The sequence below is a fragment of the Sander vitreus genome, chromosome 16, assembly GCF_031162955.1.
Source record: "Sander vitreus isolate 19-12246 chromosome 16, sanVit1, whole genome shotgun sequence".
Lineage (NCBI taxonomy): Eukaryota > Metazoa > Chordata > Actinopteri > Perciformes > Percidae > Sander > Sander vitreus.
This window is the reverse complement of record NC_135870.1, coordinates 16,139,998-16,163,579: the sequence shown is the minus strand read 5'-3', so window position 1 is coordinate 16,163,579 and position 23,582 is coordinate 16,139,998. Positions and strand designations below refer to the sequence as shown.

The following is a 23,582-nucleotide window of genomic DNA, read 5'->3' as shown; positions in this document are numbered from 1 at the left end:
ACACACACTTCCATCACTGTGCACTGTGATGGATATGACTGGTGAAAGCTCTGAACACTGTTTCCTGAGTCCTTCACTTCCTTCCTCCCAGGCCTCGGTCAGCCAAGCTGAGCCGGGTTTCACTAGACTCGGGCCGGATTGGATTGCAGATTAACTGGCTTCCTGTCCAATCCGTTGGCTGCGTTCATCTGCTTTCCTAACGGTCACTTTTATTTATGAGCAAGCGGTGACGTTATTGAGGATGAATGAGTGTCTTCAGGATGGATGAGATCCTGGACGGGGTCGTTGATTTACCGAGGGACAATGTTTTTTAAAAGTTAATTGGGGAAAAGTTTCAGGAAATATATTAACATTTTTTCTCAACAAAGACTCAATGAACAAATCCAATAGAACAGTGTGTCTATGTATGTGTACATGCGCATGCTTTTCCTTACATTCAACAGCTTCCACGCCTCCTCATTTGTGCAGCGTGTTTTCTTTTGCTGCACTACAGCAAACGGCAGTGGCATTTTCTTGCGCTGCAAAATCTCCACCCGACCAAGTCATTTTTGTCTATTTTTTAGCCCTGAAAGTCTTATTTTCATAAGACAAGTGAAAAAAATCTGCCAGTGTGGGTAGCTATTCCAGTACAAATTACTAACTTGAATAAAGTGTCATTTATTGTGATTCTAGTGCAGCCGTCTGTCTAATTCTGTCTTGTTGCAATGAACTCACTTTTCATTGGAAACAATTAGAAATAATGCCTCTGCAATAGCAGATTTTTAAAATTAGTTTTACTGCATGAAAACGTGACTTTTGGCCTGAATAAAAGAAAATTACTTCAGATAAAATTTCACGTGTTGTAGCAATGATACGAAACATTTTCCTACCAATAAGTGTCTGTTATAGTTTAGTCATTTAAATGTGCAAAAGAAGGAAAATATATCTTCTGAAAATAAATGTCCAGATATAATGACAACAATCTATGTAAAAACATTTAATATTTCAATAAACAGCAGGTCATGCCAGACAGATTTTTACTATTTTTCTGTTTTTGTCATTATTTCTTTAAAAAAAGACTTGACTGAGTACTTTAGTATTTTTAAGAATGTAAATTGGGTCCATTGTCATTCCCTCCACCATCCCATCACTACAGGGCTCCAACACCACCCACCCCACACCTCTCATCCTCCTCCCTCCCTCCCTCTTTCTCCCTCTCTCCTGCTGGCAGCCCTTGATTACACTACACGTCTCCTGGGGGAAGGTTTAAACTCCTCAGAGATAGTAATATTGAGGGCACTACTGGCTAGTCACTTCAGATCAGGGCGGGGGGAGGAAATGGCGACAGACATAAAGCTAAATATATAATTCCTCCCATGCCGGTAATCACGATGTCCAGACGATTTGAAATGACAGTTTAACCACTTTAAACTGAGGAACGCTTTGTTCAGATTTGAGAAGCAGGAGGTGTGTGCTGAAGCGTCTGGTTGCTCACTACGATGGTTGGGGAGCCTCCTCGTGGGTATAGAGGCTATCCAAAGGGGCCCGTGTGGTCCTCTCTAAATGCACATTTAAACTCCATTGACTTAAAATGGCTCGCAGACCAGACAGGAGCAATTCTGTGAATGACTGACATGCCAAGAGCTCCGGAAGGAAACACTCTCACCGCCCGGTATTAGTTCACCTGATTATTAGGATATCCAGCTTCCTCCTAAAATGGCCGGCCATTTCCCTGTTAGAGGCAGTAAGAGCACCCACCTGGATTAGGACTAAACGTGGTCTGCATTACACCAGACACAAGGCCTCATGCCACGCAGCTCAACCAATTACATCTATAAATATTAATAGGCTAATCTTCACATATTCTTTTCCTGTGAGCCTGTTACGATATCCCTGAAAGGGTCAGAGATACTCTTATGAACATCAAATCCATTATAAAACAAAAATCTACAATTTGCATATGCAGAGATTTTCGCTCCAGACAGGCTCTCTCGGTGTGTCCCCCCCCCCCCCACCCCACCATCACATCGTAAGAGGAGAGTGTATTTTGTATTCACACGCTGATTGGATCCTTGATGAGATGTTCAGGGTGGCTTCACACACTCTGACACCCTTTACACTCCAGAGGTGATGAGGAGAGAGAGAGAGAGAGAGAGAGAGAGAGAGAGAGAGAGAGAGAGAGAGAAGTAGAAAGTAAGAGGTGTGTGTGGGATTTTTCCAATTCTGTCTACACCGAAGTGGTCGGCTCTGTCACTGTCTGACTCCACGGCCTCCTCAGCGGTTCAGCTGCTGCAGGATCACCGCAGCTTGATACTCAGAGTGTAATCACAGGCGGCACAAAGGGAAGACAGAAATCAGAGGGGAATCGTATACATCTCTTCTTTCTCTTTTTTCACACGCGCAGCGGCTATACAATATAATGTAGGTCGTGTTGGGAAACTAGTATTAGACCATGGTATTGAGCTTCTCTCAAAAGATGATAATAAAGGAATCTGCATGAAAAGTTGAGACATTGAGAAGTAGAACAATGCTAGAGGGGAAGAATGAAGTAAGAGAGGACAGAGAGACTGAGATAGAGAGCAAGATTTTTTATTTTTTTTTTCTAATTAGTTTAAATTGTACTCTTCCGTGGCTGTATCGGATATTTGTGCTTTCTGAAAACCGTAAAGGGATGAATTTGGATTTAAGCGCTCTGCAACACGCACAACTTTTGAAAGAAGAAATAATGAATTATTCCTCTTACAAATGACTCAAAACAAACTCTTGCCCAATTTAGTTCACTCAGGAGTTTTGCTGCTTCAGCCTCACTTGGTCTGGTATGACCAGTAGCTCAGGTTGACTACTCTTAGAAAACATTAATTAGATATTGCTGTATAACTGACATTAACGAGTCAGTTCACTGATTTATCACCCTTCTCTACTTGTGCTCCTTTTACATTACATTTTAGCATTTACCATTATCCCATAAATGTCCCCTTTGCCCCCTTTATTAGCAAAAGTTATGTAGTCTCGTTTTAATTCTTGAGATAAATGGATTTAAATGTAATGTTCCTTCGTGTACTGAAAAAAAATTTTTTTTTGTAAAAATACAGCTTTAATAGTTGCGAGTAAAAGCACTAAGTCCAAAATGTGTAACTAGTTATCTATCAGTTAGACTATAAAATCAAATGTTTACCGAACTAATTTGTATATTTTTGTGAGGAATCACCAAAGGACACACCAATACTTCCACAAAGACAAACCTTGATTGCTCTCTTGCACACACACACACACACACACACACACACACACACACACACACACACACACACGCAGTTAAAAGGCGGTGCTAGTAGTAGTAAACATTTGAAAGGAACAGGGGTAATTCACTTGATAAATGTCAACCAAAATGAAGCTATCAGCTGAAAGCAATTTCCTTGTGCTTGCCTGTGTTCTGCGCCAGGGACTTGGGAGATTTTCACCCCTCCATCGATCATGAAGCCTCTGTTTTAGGCCAAGGTACACAATGCCCTCAAATTGCTGACATATGGACCCAGAATCACCACAAAAACCTGCCATTTCCACCCCACCCCTCCTCTGTCCCGACCCAGCCACTCCTCTGCTAAACTCTTGTTTATCCAACGACTCTGGTCTGTTTAGGCCATTAAAGCAAAGCCATTCAGAGAGACAGAGGGCCAAGGCAAATGTAATAAAGCCACAATCTGTAGCGTGCAACTTGGCGCTGCTACCAACTTACACCAAAGATGACACAAAACCACCATAGAATCTGCATCGTCACTAATCCTCAATTCATTTTGTCCATTTAAAAGAGTTGGGACAGCATATTGATTAAGATTGAATTAGTAGTTTGCAATGTCGCAGTACTGTAATCATCAAATGCCTGGTTGGTTATAAGAGCAAGTGTGTGGGCAAACCTTTAAAATGAAACCTGTCTGCCATGTGGGCTGCCTGCGACCAGTAGCAGAGGAAGCAAAACAAACCATGATAGAGATGAACACACCGACCACATAATAGTACGGAAAGCCTCTAGCTGGTGTAAACAGCGGATAGATGAAAGCAGAGCCATGTGTTTGTCGCTGGCTAGGTTTCCCATTCATACATTTCTCGTTCCTCTTTGTAGGACTACTCGTACTGCAATTCCTGACCGTGGCTTTAAAAGTGCAGTTATTTAAAGACAAAGAGGGCCAAGTGCACAACATTAAAAGCCTCTTTTCCCAATGGACAATTGTGGTGCCAGCAGCCAGGGCCTGGAGGTCTATACACAGGAAAAGTCCATTATCACTCTGACTAATGGAGGAGGGGGGCGACTTCAAACTAAAAGTGGAGAAAAACAAAACAAAACAAGAGAGAGAAAGATGACGCACATCGTACAACGTTCTTTAATGGAGTCCATCAATAATGTTACTTTCCCGACTTTACTGTCGAGAGTGTAGCCATATTATCAATCCTAGACACAGGCAGAAATTTAAGTTTTTTTTTTACTCAAGTACATTTTTTTAACAGACTTTGAATCAATGTGAAACAAATGTTTGGCAACACGCTAATCATATCCTGCGTCTCTGGAACAAACCCTCTCTCCCTTTCTCTCTTGCTCTTGCCACCAAGAAAAAACCCACAACCAGTTTACATTCAGACGGGTGCGCTTGTTTTATATAAACAGACAGCCCTTGTGGCAAGGGGTTTGATTAGGAGGAGGCCCACAAATCCCATTAAAAGTCAATTCGTCCCTCGCTCGGTGTTTGTTTGAAGACAGGAAAAGTAACAAGGGAGGAGGGAGGTGACTGGCAGTCTGTCGATGTTGTTGTTTCCGTGCCAATTTGTGTATATGCACTGATGTTTAAACACAGATATCACCCAGCAGCGAAGAGCAGATCTTTGCCAGTGATGTGGGCAGGAACAGTTTTTGCCTAAACATGTACAACAGGACCAAGACTTGTTCATCTGTGTGAAGCTTTTGGACTGTGAGAGCGGGATTTGAGAACTACCTCCCCAACGCGTGATTGAGTCACTGGCTATTATAAACATGATAAGAATTACATGTTGCTTCGGTCATGTGCGTCCATCTGATCATCATCATATGTTCAGCTATAAAAAAAAAAATCAAACATAAGACCTTTTAGTCAGCCTAACAGCTCCTTGGTCTTGGCTGCAAGCTGTTTGTCAATGTCCACTGCAATGTTGTCCGCCATCTGCTGAATCTGTAAAGGGAGACGGAGAGATAGAAAAAAAGGATTTTAAATACACCACCGCCTTGGGCTCCTTTTTTACCTCTCTCTAGTGTATGACTGGTAAAGGATGTGGTTGCCATAGTTTCGGATAATAGTAGGCTCTAATTATCAGTTACCTCCTCTTTTCAGTTTTATGACTCATCTCTTGCATCTAGCCACTCATCTCAACCTTCCTTTAAACTCCCCCTCCTCAGACTGACCTAGCAATTAAGGAGCTTTATGAAATTCACTCTGTCTCTATGTGTAATAGCACTGTTGTCTTTTCTCTTCTCCTACCTGTTTTTCCACAAGTCGTATGGTGTCCTCCGAGTGTCCTTCCTTTGTCTTTTTGACCTGTGTGACAGCATTAGATCGCACTTTCCTCAGTGAGTCTTTAGCCTTGTTGCCGAACTGTTTGGCCAGTTTGGCGAGGTTTTCTCTATGTTCCCGCGTTACTCTGCAGGGAAGGGAGGAGATGAGGGAAAAGAGAGAAAACAAAAGATAACAGAGAAGAAACAGAACAGAGAAGATAAGAATCCATGGAAGACAGGTAAATGGATTATTATACCAACCAAACACCACACACAAACTCATCTGTGCCCTTTTCATGTCTCTGTTTGCAATTTGAAGATAGGATGAAGGATGATATTAGCTAAGCTCGACTGTGGGTTCAAGTTGCAGCTCCTCTCAAAGCAGGACAATACACTGTAGCAAGTGATGAAGTAAATGCTAAGATTTTGTATGTAAAAAAAGAAAATGTTGTTAATCTATCAGTGTTGGATAAAGGCTGCTACTTACTTTTGAGAGGAGTTGATACAGGAGAAAAAGACAAACTAATCTAAAAACTCTACTTACCAAGAAAGACATAAACATGACAGAAACACATAACTATGCAAGATAAACTAATGAAAAAAAACAAGGTCCTCACTTGTGCAAATGAGAATGTCAAGTGCTTGTAAGCATCAAGTCTAATCATTTTAGTTCTGACTTGAAAGCTACCATCTAACAACATTCACTTGTTGAGGTCTCAGACCAGAGCTGAACCATCCGTCATCCAAACAACTTTGTATTCACTTTGCATTTGTTAATCACTCAGAAAATCCTACTCCCTCTGTGTCCTTAATTGGCTTTTTTCCCTGTTGTTTTTGCCTTGGGGACTATTTGCAAACAATCCAAGTGCAGCGTCTATTTACCACAAACAATACGGCCTAATTACTGATTCCAGGGCCAATCAAGGAGCGCCTTCTCTTTGGAAATGCAAATGGAGGCTTGGAGTGTGCCGAGACTGATTGCAGGGGGAAAGCAGTCTGACTCTTGTGTCCCTCCTTTGCCAAACTAACACCTGCTGCTCCACACACACACGCCAATGTGTGTACATGTAAAAAAAAGAAAAGAGAAAAAAAAAAGAACGCACTGTATATACACACAGAGTGGTTTAGTGAGTGACAGATTGTTTTTTGTGAAGTTGTTTGACTGGGCAGAGAGAAAGAGATGTAGAGAGAGAGGTCTAGTCAGAATAGAGAGAGAGAGAGAGAGAGAGAGAGAGAGAGAGAGAGAGAGAGAGAGAGAGAGAGAGAGTGTGACCCGACCCTCACATCAACACACTGGGGGTCTCTATACATCTACAATACATAAATCTGTCAGTTACAGGTATTTATTAACGGAGAAATTCAAAACCATGGATGAGACTTACTGTAAGGTTTAGGTTTATGACAATGTAGACTGTGTATTGATTATTTCATTGATTTATTGGTTACTTATTTGGTCTATAAAATCAAAAAATGTCAAATGCCTGTCACAGGTTAACAGAGCATAAAAGACTGATGTCTTAATCTTTTTTGTCAAATAACTGCAAAGAACAAAACAATTGTACAAAAAATATCATCAATTAACATTTTGTCAATTGAGTAACTGATCAGATCACCTAATCGTTTACAGATGTGTTGGTGTATAATAATAGTGGGACAGAAGAACAGCTAAAGGTGCAAGGAAAAGATCGAAAAAAGAAGGAAAGCGTTTCTGCCCATGGGTCTGTGTGTGTGTTTCAGAAAGAGACTCACTTTGGAACGGGTACCTTGATGATCGTCCCGTCCACCTCTGGGTTAAGGTTCATGCTACTCTCTCTGAGGGCACGGGTGGCAGCCGCTGTAGCCTGGGACACACACACACACACACACACACACACACACACACACACACACACACACACACACACACACACACAGTTGTTTTGAGCACTGGTGTGAATGGAAAAGCAGTGCTGCAACCGCAGGTAGCGGCCCAGCTCCAGCTGGTAATCATTAAGGTGTTGTGGGGTGGGTGGGTGTGTGTGTGTGTGTGTGTGTGTGTGTGTGTGTCAGGGGAAGCCCATGCAGTGTGGAAGTGCCTTGGGCCACTGTCAGCGCTCGTCCCTGTGGGACAGGACTGAGAGGTTGCAGGGCAGGGCGTTGACCCATGGTGACCTCACAGGCGAGTCTGCTTGTGTTTGCGTATGATCCATGGATACACACAAACACACATGTGCTTTTGAGTTTATATGTATTCATTTTAAAATCTTTATTTCTAAATCTAAAAGGAGCTAATTGCTTGTTCATGAAGATGGGAAATGGTAATTATCTTGAGGTGAGCACATGTACATGTATGTTTTCTTTAACTAAGAGAACATGTAAACACTTATCTTGTATTGTGGTCAGATTTAGCATGTGGCCAGCTCATAACCTTATGTGGGGGTAAAAGGGAGGTCTCTACTGGGTTTAACCAATATGGTGGAAGGCAGAAGTCAACACATTCGGAGATCAGAGGCATTTAGGTTACACGTTGATCTTTTTTGGTCTTTAGACAGACGCAGGCACCATGACTGTAACATGGTTGAACCACCAATTGCTACAGTTGGATGAACAATACATTCAGTGATGCTCGCACTACTAGGACTTTTAAAAAGTTGAGTGTCATTAATACTATTTCCTTACCAGGCCTCATCACAGAACATATTTTGACAATTGGATTTTGAATTAGATTTTTCAGGATCCTGGTATTGTAATAGGACATCAGAGCCATTTTAATGTTTTACCTGTGCTTTTCCATCTATGTTCACTGTTGCAAAAAGTCACTGTCTGCAAGACACTGTATGCAGTGTTAGATCAGCCTCATGTCTGTGAAAATGGACATTAGATTCTGTTAAAATCTGGCATCATCATACATGACACTGTATGTGATGTAACTGAATAGAAATATTGTTGTGAATGTCAAGTAGACAAACAGATGATCTGATCAACAGCCATGTTCTTAAAAGATCAGAGACATTTGTCCACACTAAGAGCAAGAGCAGCTACATCAACAGAAATAAATAGATGGACATATATTTGGGACAAAACCATTACTCGAAATAAAAAAATCTGCAGAAAATTCCATTTTCAGCAAATGGCTTATTGAAAAAGTTGGGGGGAAAAATGCAACTAATATTTCCCAAACACCATCTGTCTTCTTTTTAAAGGGTGGAGATAATCAGAGGGAGATGAAAAGAAGAGCATTATGCGTTTTGTGATTGAACAAGTGATTCAGTGTCAATGTGGACGCTCAACACAACGCAGGATCAGATCCACTGTTAAGAGGTTCTGAGAAGTGTTGGTCCACAGTCACACAATACTTTGATATCAGTTAATTAATATAGTGGCTTCTTTGGAATTTTATTAAAAAGTGTATTTGTATTTGTTTGGTAGGCATGCAGGCAGAAAAAAGAAGCTTGCATTTAACTCAATATTAAAACAGCATTCACATATGTTAAACATAAAAACTTGATCCATCATATACAATAGTCCAGCAAATACTACATAAGAACCAGAGAGCTACAGTTAAACAGTGCATACGGACAAAGGGGAGGAAGCAAAATCCTTTGAATTACTGAAAACAAAGTCACACTCCTCAAACCAATTCTGAAACCGCATAACAATTCCCTTAGCTGAGCTTTACAAAGTGTGCAAATGTGCAATGCGAGGAAAAAGAGCATATCATTTCCTCTATTTTTTTTTTGTACCCCTTTGTACCCCACTCCCCTCTCTCGACAGCTCCTTTTGGCTTTATCCGCTGGGGGGGGAAGAAATGGCAGCGAGATTAAAGGAATTTATTTGTGTGCGTTAAATTAATTCATGAGGTTTCTTTTCTTTTCCTTTGTAAAAATCTTCCGGAGCACAGGCCTCTGGTTGCTCTCTTTGAGTGTGGCGTGATAGATTCAGCCCATACCTATGTTTGATTGTTCTCAGCATCAAATTCATCTCTCTCGACGACCACTCCGGTGGTTATGGAAAACCGAGGGGAATTTCTCTGGATAGGCTAGTCAGGTTCTGGTTAATATGTTGAAGAGGAAGAGAAATTACACTGAAGTTCCACATCAAACGCTCGACGGCACGGTTCAAAGCAAAGAGGCGAGCGTAGAGGAATGTGTGCGAGAGTCCGCGCATGTGTATTTAAAAAGTCCTGAAGAAAACACTTCATGAACAAAGTGGTGGGATGCTTTAACATGAATACACACTCATCCTAAAAACACACACACACACACACACACACACACACACACACACACACACACACACACCACACCACACCACACCACACCCACACCCACACCCACACGCACACGCACACGCACGCACGCACGCCTCCTGATCTAAGCATGATGGTAGCTGTTGTTAGTTTGACTGTGACTTCCCAGGCTGCCCTTAATGAATGAATAGAAAACAATGGTAGGGCCTCTAGAGTGCCTGATAATGGATAGGCATCATTATAAGCCTATTAGCTCTGGGTACTGAGGACTCACCTCTGTGTGGGACATGGGTAACGTAGGGTACGACAAGGGTAGTGTGTGCGTGCATGAGTGTGTCTGCTGGTGTGTGTGTGGTCTGTGGTTGGAGCTTCTGGAAAGAAAATAGACTCACCAAAAGACTATTCAGCCGGATTCAGGTTGAAGACAGGATTTCCAGATTTAAGATGCTGATAAATACTTCGATTTGCGTGTTTTGTGATATCGGTACAAAAGAGAACAAACAGGTGAAACCACACCTTCCAGGTTCACAAAAGGTGACCGGTAGGAAAATAGAAGGTGGTGGAAGATGGTTGCAATAACTGTTTTTTGTTGTAACAGACAGGTGGTTCTCCAAAAAAAGAAAACTGCCTTTGAATGTCATCTATGCTTATAAAAACTGGTTAAAACAGGCCACCCAATCATGTTGCAATGGCTTCTTTTTTTTTTTTCTTTTTTTTAAACTTACTTGTATTGTCCTTAAGATGTTAAGATCTTTTTTATTGCCTCCCCTACTTATTTTAATGTGTCTAGCTTATATGTTTAGCCAGGCTAGCAGCAACAACTATTGGATGGATTGCCAATATATTTGGTACACAAATCCCCTCAGGGTGAATTGTAATACCAAATACAATGTTAGCATGCTAACACGTTAAAATAAGATGAACATGATTCAAACATTACACCTGCTGAACATCAACATGTTAGCATTATCATTGTGAGCGTGTTATCATGCTGACATAAGCATTTAGATTAGAGTACAGCCTCACAGTGCCAGTAGCGTGGTCGTAGAATGTTCTCTACCTAGCCCTTTAAATCATGTTGTATTGTGGTTTGTGGACTTTATTCAGTCATATGAGCATTCTAACAAGTTTTTCACTACACGATGCATATGTATAACTTTGTACTAAAAACTAATAATATTTGCACAGTTGCATTTCAAGAGAAGAGGAGCAGAAATAATAAACCATGAATACAAAAATATTTAAAAACAAAGCACTATGTAGCTGTATATCAGCGCAATGGGTAATAAGATCAAAGAGAACTAACTTGTCAGTGATGACTGTCAGTGGATATATGATTGCATAATGCCGTGTTAAATGCTAATAAAAAAAGCACATTTAGATTTTCCAAACCACCAGAAAATCTGGCCACTAAAAATGTGAGTCGCCCCAGTTGACAAAATTACTTTCTGGAGCTCTGATTAGCACAGTGTTGTATCATCTAAGAAGGAAAAGAGGGAAAGAAAAAGGAGTTAAAAAAAGAAAAGAAAAATAATCCGTTCCTTCCTAACCTGGGGGTAAAATGAGGTCATTTCCTATTCTGTGACAACTCACATGCAGACATAACCACATCTCAGTGCACGCACACACAGAGTTTGGGTTCATGTTGCTATCTTTCACCCCAGAACAAAGGGCTACCCGAGTGATCAATCAATTAACATCTGAGACAAAGTTGGAGAGAGAGAGGCCGGTCAGGTTTCATTTACACAGAGATGTGGGCTTAGAGTTCTGGCCTGGCTCACTTTTTCCTTCTGTGAGGACCGTCTATCAGTCAGTGCTTCGAATTATTTTTTATAAAGCTTTTAGTTACTGTGTGCTTGTCTGCGTGAAACAAACAGATACCGGTAGGATGAATCTGTACATGTGTGTCCTTGTGTTTGTGTGTGTGATCGTCGTACCTCTGGGAAACTGGTCATGTTGACCATAATGAGCTGAGGGGATTTCATGGAGACCTGTCCCAGTTGGTTGAGAGGGAACTTCCCATCTTGTGTCGTCACCACAATGTGATCCAGAGCTCCTAAACAAATACAGACACATGTAATTGTTTATTTACCATTTTATTTAAGTATTCAGACAATTCAAGGCATCATTTTACTGGTGACATGTGCAATGCACCCTGAATTTGTGCATCTACACATCTGAAGACCAACTTTATCTGCTAATATTAAAAACATGAGCATTTGCAGCAATTTATGTATATTTGACTTTATTTTTTCTAAATTGAAGTTGAATATTGTTATTTAGTTGTATTTATAGTTATTATTTAAGATAATTTTAATTTCAACAATGTCAACTGCTTGAAATTTACAGTTATCTCATATCTAGTTTTATGTCATAAAACCGATGAATATTTTGTTATATATGATCGATATATTATACAATATATTGTTATCAGATTTGTTTTATTCTCAGTATCGGCCCCAGTATTGGTCGGGCTGTGGTAAACATGGCAGCTTTTCTGGTTTGATGACACTGTTTCCAGGCAGACTGAATGATTGACTGTATGTTTTCCTTTATATTTAGTCAGACAGATTAACAAATAAACAGACAAAAGCCACATTCTGCATGAGTAAGAAAAGAAAAATAATGTAGAGACCACTGTTACAGTGTTAAGAGTTTCCATGATCTACTGTCTCTCCTCACTGTCAACACTAAGAAACAAAAGGTAAGTTTGCCAACATGAGTGGACTTCTGTCCCGCTCTCCCTCTCTCCCTTTACTCCCTCACTCCATCCGCCCCTCTCCCTCTCCTCCATCTGGCTAACCTCAGACGCAGTTGTTTCCTCCTTCTCCACCTCTGCCTTACATCACTCGCTCCCTGCTTACCCATTTGGGGTTGTGCTGGTGGCGTGTGTGGAAAAGGAGGGGTGGGGGTATCTGAAGGGGAGGTGAGCCAATGGTATAATTTTTAAAATCTATTTATTATCTGATTTCAAGTGCAAAAGAAACATAGGCGTACCAGTCAGAGATTTGATGCAGAAGAATAAATAAAAAATAAAAGGTTGGTATGATGTGATGAAATGAATACCTTTGATTTAAAGGCGGCAACCCAACTAGATCACTGACATACCGTCTAACTGCCTGCCAAATATTCTGTTTCCCTCTTTGACTTCAAACATCCATTTGTGTGCAGCTCTAAACCTGCCTGTCCGTCTCACAGTGCCTCTCTGTGTATATGCAGACTATTCATGTCCATATCTCTGACCTTCTGCCTGTCCGTCTTTGTTACCTGTGCCTTGACAATGAGCACCTACACAGCTGCTAATATTTTAGGAGGGCAGGCAGGCAGGCAGGCAGGCAGGCAGACAGCCAGGCAGGCAGACAGTCAAGTACAAAGGTGGAGGGTGAGGAGGAGAACGGGGGTTGAGAGAGAAGAGGAAGGTCAGAGGACGGCTAAGAAAGCATTTGCAAAATTGTTCATCAAAATGTTTCAAATACTGACAATATAATGAATACAAAATAAATGTACAGTATACTTTTATATGTACACTTCCCATGTATTGCTTTTCATCTAAAAATGTTTTGTTACTACATTAAACAGGCCATATTATTTGTAAACTTTACTAAACTAAACTAGAGATGTACACAATTAATCAATAGAGGGTTTCTCATCCACCTAGTCTATATCCACAACGTTCCACTTCCGGGATTGCTCTGTTGCCGCCGAAAATTCCGGCAGATGTCCCTTATTCAGGCCGAATATCCGTTACCTTGGGCTTTCTTTGGGTTGGCATTTTAAACTCTGGTCGATTAATTAGGACTATGGTTAACTGATCTTCAGATCTCTGCAGGGTAAATCCAGACAGCTAGCTAGACTATCTGTCCAATCTGAGTTTTCTGTTGAACGACTAAAACAACCTTTTGAACATACACGTTCCACCAAAACAAGTTCCTTCCTGAGACTATTTTGCAGAGGTGCCGTTGCTCCGTACGGTGCTTAGCGCTGCCCAAGACAGTTGTGATTGGTTTAAAGAAATGCCAATATACCAGAGCACGTTTTTCTCCCATCCCGGAATGCTGCGTGGACTAGCCAGACCCTCCTCCGCAGCGCTGTGGAGGAAGGTCTGGCAAAGCGAGACTATCATCTACCAGACTGAGATGAATGCTCAACAATCAATTTTATTCTATAGAGCTCAAATGACAGCGCAAGAAGCTTTAAACGCAACACTGACATACCTTCACCTTTTACGTTGACATGTTGTTAGCGTGCAGTTGCTGATTTAAACATCCAGCAGTTACAGAGCAACATTATCATTCATTTGGAGAAGTGTTTCTGGCCACCTGGTGACTGTATGTCCAACATTCACTTTGCTTATAGCGGTTTTTGGTCACCAACTCCTATGGGAAATATCTGTCTCTTTAGCAGCTAAATGCTAAAACTATGCTAGGGTACTATGTTTGCTAACTTTGTCCGTCAGCTGTTGGGTGCTGGATAGGTAGCTTACAGTTGGTTTTTAAAGCTTTCTTGCTGAAAACAACTGTGTGCTGTGTTTGAAAAAAAACGGCAAGAGAAGAGTGTGGAGTGAAAGTGAATCAAAACAGTAAAATTGCGGGCCGTGACACCAAAACAATAAGCTGAAAGATGATGAAACGGGAGTGGAACCACTGAGTCAGGTCATAGTCACTACGAGTGACCCCTTTTACATACAAGTAGTCATTTGATCCTTTATTAGTATAACAAATATTGATTATGGCAGCTTTAAAAACCGGTGTTGAATTCTAAATGTAAGAACATCAACTGACAGTTTTACAGGGGATTACCTTACCTTATTCTCTTAATACATCCATGGGGATTACTCGCCTGAACTATTTCCTGGTCGGATCCGTGACTCGCCTTGAAGTTGCCAGGCAACCAGCGCAGACTCAAGTCACTGGCTTGGCCAAGAAATTGTTCCAGCAACTTATCATTTTCACATTTTGATGATTGTACAGATTAAACGAGAGATGACATGTTAATTAGTCATCTTTAGAGCTGCTGGTAGATGGATTTGGTTTGCTTTAGACAGAGCCAGGCTAGCTCTTTCCCTCTGCTTCCAGGCTTTATGCTAGGTTAAATTAACCGGCTGTAGCTTTATCTTCAACAAAACAACATGAGTGTGATATGGGTTATCACATCTAACTCTCTGCAAGGAAGTGAATAATAGTATTTCCCCAAATGTCAAACTATTCCTTTAAGCTCCAACAGCTCTTATCTATAATAGGAAGAACTATTGGTACCTGAAGGATATTAAAGCATTTCTAGGCATTTTCTTTCCAGTACTGTTGTTGATTAATGTTTTAAGCTACTCTGTCTTAAAGTTTCCATGGAAACAGCTTGTTTTTGGGCCAGATTACCCATCTGTGACTGACCACAATATTGCGGTCACAGCACTGATCCCCTCTCTCTGCATCTATCTATGACTTTCTGCTACACGTTTGCCACACGCACAAACAAACACATGAATGCACAATTACAGTATGCATTCATTGCAACACACACACACAACAGCACATACAGTCATACCCACACACACACACACACACACACACACATGTGCTCATAAGCCTAATGAGAGCCAGATGAGAGGTTCATGGAACAAATGCACACGCACACTAGCACATACACACATTTGGACAACTGACGTCATTCCATTCCACCATCTCATCTCTCCTGTCAGCTCTAAGTCCTGCTGCCTCCCTGGATTACTGTGCAGCTGGACAGAAGAGAGGAGGACGGATGAAGTGGAGGACAGCAGTGAGTGGATAGAGAGATGGAGCGAGAATGACAGGATGGAGGGAAGGAGACAAAAAAATGACAAGAGAAACAGAAGGAGATGGAGGGAACTCTTGCCCTGTGAACAAATGTTTCCCTGTGGGGTCAGGAAGAAATTGGAATCAAAAGTATGAGACGCAGATTGAAATTATCATATGGGTGGAGGCCAAAAAATAAAGCTGGGAATCGTTGGAAAAACAAAAGAGAAAAGTAGGTAACTGAGAGATATAAAGGGAGAGACCGAAGATATAAGAAATGACTCAGACCAAGAAATTGCTGAATGATGAGTGGAAAAAGAAAAAGGCTGAAGGGAACACAATGAAGAATGGACAGACAAATGAATAAAAAAATAACAAAATTGTTGGAGGAAACCGACAAGACAAGACAAGACATTGAGGTGTTAACCATAAGGACATCAACATTGTGTTTATGCTTCTGTTGTTAAACTCTCTTGCATGTTGTGTAGAAGTAAAAAGACTGCACATGCTGCAGATCAAATGTCACAGAGAGCGCACTTTCATCTGAGAAGGGACAAGGAGTCAAAGCACAAACACTTTAAGTTTTGAAGTCTGATTCTAACGGCAGCCTCCTCCCTCGGGAGCTTCCATTATACACCCCACCTCTGACTCCTCCGAGCCCAACTCCCATTTGTTAGAACCCAGAGGCAAAAAGGCCATGACCTGGATGTAGTTGGGGAAACAGAGGTCAAACTGGGGCTCACTCTTAGCCCTTCGGCGTTTTGTCAGGTAGATGCAAACAAAAGAGGAGGACTTACACACTTTTATCTCAAAGTAAAAATGTGCCTTTGATGTACTGTTGAGAAGGAAATGCCTCATTTGTACAGTACATGATGCAGCTGAAAAATAAAAACACACTGCAACAGTCAATGTACAATTCATGTATGTATATCTTGCATTTTCAAGGCAGAAATCAAAACAATAAGGTAGCCCCATATGTGACCTCAGCACTCTGTATGCTACTTTGTGATTCATACATGATATAGTGTTGCCTATGCCAACATTATGGAAATGAAAGTTTAAAAGTGTTTAGAGCCTACTCATGGGTGATCTCATGCCAGTCAATCTAGATGCAGAATGATAAAATGTTAGTCTGGATCAACGGAAGTACATTTCCAGGATAAAGCTTGACATCAGATGGCAGGCTTTGCCCCTCACCTTCCGCTGCTACAACAACAACAAACTTCGAGCTAGCAAGCCACATGCTGAAAATGGCGAGTTTTGAAGAAAATTTGGATTGTGCAACAAGACAGGCCTGCTTGGTTCTTTCGGTGAATGATTGTAAAGATTCACAAAGAATATGTTTACGGCATTTACTATCAAACTGGGACGTTTTGGGACAGGTTAGAGAGAATTGTTATGGACGAAGTAAAATTACACACGGTGATACACTGGTAAGAGCTGATTACATATCCAGCTAATTTAAATAGCTCAGGTTACTGTATTGTGTGAACAGTTACCTTCATTTATTATTTTGTGTGTCATTTTCTTTTGCGGGGTGCAAATGTTCCACCAAAACAAGTTCCTTCCCGAGACTATTTTGCAGAGTCACCGTCGCGCGTCTGGTACTACTGATTGGTTTAAAAAAATGCAAACAATCTAGAGTGTTAATCCTATCCTAGAATGTATCTGTGGTGTAGACAGACCTTACTCCACAGCACTGTGGCGATAGGTCTGGCAATGCGAGACTAATAAAATTAAGTTAATTCTGGGCTAGGACAGAGGACGTAACAAACAAATAGAGAAGAAGAGAAGCCATGTTGGTAGAGATGTTACTTCTTCTACATTCTTAAAAAAAAAAAACTGGATTCAAACATTGGTTTAGCTCTGCGTAAACATTTAATCATTCTGGTTGGACTGCAGACATCCGTGGGATCACAGACATACAGTGACGCTCATAAGTTTATGAACCAATGCTAAAGTTGACTAAAAAGAGGAATAAAAAAATCATCTTTTGGAAATTGATCTTAATGCCTTAATTAAAAACATTAGGAAAACTCTAACCTTTAAAGGACACCAATTTTCTTTGTGAATGAATAATGTATCGTAAATAAATAAATATAGGGGTAAGTACCATACCTAGAGATTGGCATGGTTTTATTTCAGTTAGCCTGATAGCTGGTTTGATTTGCATTGAGAGATGATCTTATGGAAAGTACCCCATGCCAATCTCTAGGTATGATGAAGGGTATGTGATGATGTGGGGCTATTTTAATTCCAAAGGCCAAGGGAACTTTATCAGGATGCATAGTATCCTGGATCCATGAAATAACTGGCCTTTAAAAATAAAAATCTGCCTGCCTCTATGGGAATTTAACATAAGGGTGTTAAGGGTGTGGCACTTATGTATTTTAAGGAAGAACATTCATTTATTTACGATACATTATTCATTCACAAAGAAAATTGGTGTCCTTAAAGGTTGGATTCTTCCTCATTTTTTTAATTAAGGCATCAATCAGATCAATTTCCAAAAGAAGATTTTTTTATTCCTCTTTTTAGTCAACTTTAGCATGGGTTCATAAACTTATGAGCACCACTGTACCTTTGCAGATTGAACCTGCTGTTGGAAAATATATATAAATACTAATTTAACCTGTATGTGGTATGATATTCAATTTACTGCATTTGTTCTATTTTTCTGGCATTTTTTTTATTCTTTAACCCTGTTAACAATACAAGGGATACAAAATGGATGAACAAGAGAAAACCAAACAAGAATATATATCAGTTATACATGTATCTCAATAAAATATCTGCAGCACTGGTAGCAATTCTGCCAAAATGGGAGGATTTGTTAGACAAATGTTGCCTTGCACAGCAGCTGGATTCTCTCCATATCACAAGATCCCGTGAGAATCGTAGGATTACATATCACACGAAAATCCATCTTGTCAGGCCTCAAATACTGCATTTGTGTCCGAACTACCAGCTTACGGCATGGTGAGGAGCTAGTGGCAGCTATAGGCGTGGTTAAGGTGTGTGTGATGGCCGCGACTGTTTGTTCAAAACAACAATGGCGGACGTGATAGACGGATGGTTCATCCAATCACCTGGCAGGCACTTTTCCAAACAGTTTCCAATGACGGCTTCTCAGATGGTTCCGTGTAACAAACCATCTGGATCGTCAGGTTAAGACAAATGTATCCCATAGGGCAGTGGTTCCCAACCTGGGGTCCGGGGACCTCTCAGGGGGGTGGCAAAGATCACAGGGGGTGCGCAAGTCTTTATCTGGTTTGAGGTTGACGTAAAAAAAAAAAATATTTGCACATGTTGAATATATAATGTATACAAAAGTCTGTATAAAAACTATGTATTTTTGTTCTCGCTTAAAATTGTAGGCAGCCTACTTAGTAGGCCAAACCCCCGGGACCTCTTAACCTGTGGCCCTTGCTGTCATCAGGTCAGCTGCTAGCTGCTATCATCCTCGTTTTTCCTGCCGCCACGGCATCACTATTTTATGAATGAAACATGGCGGAGAAACGTAAAAGTGCTGATAACTTCTCTGCATCAAAAAAGAAAGTAAGGCTCTATCTCGAGAGTTACCTCAACTTCGGTTTCGGAGGGGGGGGGTCAGCTTTTCTTAGACATAAGTAGGGGGGGCGCCAAGGAAAAAAGGTTGGGAACCACTGCCATAGGGGAATGTTTTTACATGCATTTATACCTACCTACCTTTGATGTCTTATTTTATCATCAATTTTACAACTACAACTAATTTACAGATACTTGACTACTGGGAACATGCTTAAAAATGGGGCATTAAACAGTGTGGCTTATGTAGATTTTGTAAGGGGTAAGAGGAGTCAGATTTTCATCTATTTTAGTATTGTAAAGAAGTAGCACTATTCTGGATTAAAGTTGAAAAATGGATCTCTGTCCTTTAACCATAATGTTTGGCAATTTAAGGAATGATGAAGAAGTAAAAAATCTGAACAACATCATTATGATGGGGACATTTTATGATGGGGGGAAAGCATATATATTTAAAACTACAAAAAGAACAATTAAAAATGTAACATTTCCCAAGTATCAGTTGGTTCTTAAAAAGGATGCCAATAGGAATAAGGACCAGAATTACATTTTCAAATGTGGATGTTGGGATACTTTGAGTCAGGGTGAAGGCTGGAGTTAGAAATAATATTGGAAGTAGATAATACACATCAAATGAATACCTGGCACTATTGGACAGCTATTTATGTGAGCTTTTATCAGTTCTGTTTGTCTTCTGTAAAGTTTGAGAAAGATACAGAGAGTGATGTAAGGAGACACAGGCTGACAGACACCATGAGAGGGAGTCCACGAAAGAAGCAGAGATAAGCTGAATACCTGGCGAGGTTCGGATGCTGAGGTTGCGTGTGAAGTCATCTTTGAGTGCATTGAGAACAGCCGTCATGTCCCCCTTCACTTCATCCAGACTGATGATGTCTTCCACTAGAGCCGAATTAATATTCACCTTAGCTGACTGGCCCTTTGCCTTGGCTTGGAAGATGAAAAGAGGAGGAAGGAGAGAAGGAAGAGTGGAGACTCTAAGATGGATAATATCTAATCGCGTAACCCACATTCATGCCAACAGAACCACCAGAGGTTGTACACATGTGAACTCCGGTCTCTGCAATCTCCTCACTGACCTTTTGCCTTCTTGGTGGCATAGAGCCTGGTGCATGCAGCAGGGTAGCAGGTGGTGTTGGGGCACAGAAGTGGTGCACGGACCCTAGAGGGGGCCACGAGGGGAGACCTGACCTGTCGCACCAGGGACTGACACAGCAGGGGGCGCAGCAGACTCAGGTGGTTCAAAGCCATTACTGAAACAGAAAGAAAGAGGGAAGTCAGAGAATAAATAAATAATGATGTTAGAGGAAGTATACAAACACAATGCCACTGACTTCAAACACCATTTGATTAAATTTGACAGTACACAGATCACTTGAAGGCACCGCTGGTAATATTTCATCAAAATGAAGTAATAGCTCATATCAGCCAGTAGGAGGTAGGCCTACATCTTGAACTGACATTTAAGTACAATGCTCTCTTTTTCTCTTAAAAACGTGATGATAATTTCTGACAAAAAACATTATTAAAAAAAAGAGAAATAATAGAGCCAAACCCGTCAATTCTATTTAAAGTAAAAAAAATTTTTTTTAAAGTTATAGGCCTATCTGTGATATAAATTACAAGTATATTCAAATACAGTAACTCAAGATATTGACTAATCATCATCAAAAGTATCAGCCTGTTTTACTGTATACAAACATTGCACATAGAAGTGGGGTTGCAAGTAACAATTATTTTCAATATTGATTAATCTGCCAATAGACATTATTCACAGCAGACATTTTGGCATGTCATAGCAGGAAAAGCACAGGTGTAAATAATAACATTAATAACGAGTGCATTCCACTTAGGTGAGGTAGTTCCAGGGCTCTGGTTTTGTGCGTGCTGGCTCACTGACCTGACTTACTGGAACACTTAATGGAATTGAGCCATTGTTAACGAAGTAAAAAAAATAACTGCTGTTGAAGAACTTTCTGCACTCAGCTGTACAGGCTACATTACACGCAATTACACTTAAGTCACACACACCGTCATTCCCTTCCTCTTACACACACAAATCTGTAGGCCAACACAAAGTCCACACTCAGCCCAAGCACAGTTGTTTGGGCATTCCTGAAAGGGAACCTCCCATTCAAAAATCACACAACAATATGAGACCAACCACTCCTTTACTATGGAATAGTACCACCTCCCACCTCGCAAACTGGCTCTCTGCTGTGAACTGTGTCACTGAACCTCAGAGTACGCACAAGCACAGACAAACTCTAAGATATCTAAGCCCACAGACACAAACACACACTAAAGCCCGTCTTTCACAGTCAGTGGCTGTGAAGAGCTCGTAGCGCACTGCAGCCTGACTGTTATTGTCTGGTGTGTATTTATAACTGGTAGCTGTGAGGAGAAACAAACTGCTGCTTTAAAGACAGTATGATTACAAGTGAGAAGAACTTTCCCAAATTCATCACGTTACTGAGATATTTTGTCTGTAAAACGATAAAAAGCAGCAATTATTTTCAGTTGTGAGAAAAATGTATAACAAGAAAATCTAAAACAACATATACTCGACTAGTGACTGTAAATGTACTCAAATGTGTTTTTTCTTCACCGAACCTAAATATCGTTTGAATAAAAAAAGGAAGTAAAGACTTTTCACCACCAGTCATAAGTCCAAACACCTCCTTGTGAAACCGACCCACTGAAAAAAGTATGTCAGATTTTCTGGGTATTTAACATTTTTAATATTTTTGATATTTACTTATTCTTTTAGCCTAACTAGAGGCTTAGGGTTAGATTAGAATTGTATATCTCTACATCATGCTCTCAATGTGGTTTCAAATATTTCTCCATCACTTTATTTATCAAAATTTAAATAATACTAATTTTTTTAAACAAATTTTCAGAATCTGTCTTTTTGTTTAAGTGTAGATTTTAAACTCCTCCTCAGGTCATTTAAAGTCCGAAAATGCCAGATACAATATGGATCTCAGTGTCCTCAATTAGGGCTGGTCGATATGGAAAAAATCTAATATCACTATATTTTTGACCAAATACCTCAATATCTATATTGCGGTGATATTGTAGGGTTGACAATTGGTGCTTACAAAAAATATTTACACAATGAGATTTTTGATAAATAATCATCATTAATGTGTATATAATAACTAAGTGGGTAAAGGCAAATAATAGAAAAGCTAGAACAGTCTGGTAAGTTAAAAAAAATGACATCACTTTACTGTAATGTAGCCTTTAAAACCAGGGACAGATATCACAATATTACAATATCCAAAATCTAAGACGATATCCAGTCTCATATCACGATATCGATATAATATCGACATATTGCGCAGCCCTATCCTACAGCCATGCCACAAGTCCCTGGTATCAATCCAACATTGACACCAGAAATCCAAACATATTCCAATGGCAATATTTAGGCTAGACTGTGGAACACCACCTACAATACAAACCCATACCAGGCATCCATGGCTGCCAGGTTTCCTGACAAGCTGATATGATACGGCGCACTGTGGCAGAGCAGATAGGCTCAGATGTGGGGCGGTGATGGATCTCTTTAGAATGGAAGTCAAGCAGAACAAGTGAAGTACAGGTGTTCACTGAGATACTGTAGCTCATATCCTGTAGATTTCACACACAGCAGCAGCTGCTGCAGACACACCTCTCCTTCTTCCAGTGGCAGAAGCCAGCTGGTGAGCCCGCATGATCCCTCCTCTGCACACTTTACAGTTTGAGCAAAAGATAATACAGCAGTGTATTAGATAATGTTATGCCTGGCTCTGCCTCCTCAAACAAACTGATCAGCCTATAGAGCTGCAACCAATGATTACTTTAAATAACAATAACCTCTGAATTATTCTTTGTTTAATTGATTAACTGTTTAGTCTATAAAAGGGCAAGAAAATATTTCAAGCTGAACAGATAAGTGCCACCAGGTTGGTTTTTATAACTGATATTCGAGAAAAGCAGGAAACACGAGGCTGTCGAGGCAGATACTATATAATTAACAACAGAACGTAGGCCTACATAAAAATAATAAGATAACTAACTGACTAGTCCCAACTCTTTATGTAAGTGATGTGGTGTGAAGGTCGGTGTGATGGGGGCGTGCAAACAGCACTTCTTCGCCTTTTGCTGCACATACCACAGGCAAAAAGTAAACATAAACCGCAACCACGTAGTTGCTAAACATAACAATGCCGTTAATTTCGGCTACGACCCGGCAGACCCCTACCTTCAACTGTAAATGACCCCAAACAGCATACTTACTTTCAAGTTTACAGCATTTACAGAAGCGTGTTAGCTCAGGAAAAGCCACATTTGACATCTATGTCGTCATCATAACGCGCCGACACTTTGAGACGTCCGCTTATGCGTTTGAAACTTTGTATGGAGTACACCGAATGGGCGGGGTTCCTGCCTCAAAACTACGACCAAGGTGACTCGGAGTCGCGAGGAGAGCGGTGCGGAGATGCCGAACATTAAA

General features: G+C 40.6%; 1 protein-coding gene across 5 annotated transcripts in view; it reads right to left on the bottom strand.

The window, feature by feature from the left end:
- The window catches only part of mrrf (mitochondrial ribosome recycling factor), a 30,391-nt gene extending 6,934 nt beyond the window's left edge, over positions 1-23,457 (bottom strand). Inside the window, exons 1-9 of one of the 5 annotated variants that reach the window (XM_078270797.1) lie at positions 23,366-23,439; positions 22,555-22,817; positions 20,158-20,331; positions 19,856-20,008; positions 11,663-11,781; positions 7,247-7,338; positions 5,484-5,643; positions 5,093-5,177; positions 2,026-4,293 (exon numbers count right to left, since the gene is read on the bottom strand). In XM_078270797.1, the coding sequence (XP_078126923.1) occupies positions 5,100-5,177; positions 5,484-5,643; positions 7,247-7,338; positions 11,663-11,781; positions 19,856-20,008; positions 20,158-20,331; positions 22,555-22,714 (936 nt within the window). In that variant the 5' untranslated portion in view covers positions 22,715-22,817; positions 23,366-23,439 and the 3' untranslated portion in view covers positions 2,026-4,293; positions 5,093-5,099. Of the gene's footprint in view, positions 1-2,025; positions 4,294-4,335; positions 5,178-5,483; positions 5,644-7,246; positions 7,339-11,662; positions 11,782-19,855; positions 20,009-20,157; positions 20,332-22,554; positions 22,818-23,365 lie in introns of those variants that run through there. The other 4 variants (XM_078270796.1, XM_078270795.1, XM_078270798.1 and 1 more) reach the window with 4 other exon arrangements.
- Positions 23,458-23,582: the final 125 nt, after the last annotated feature.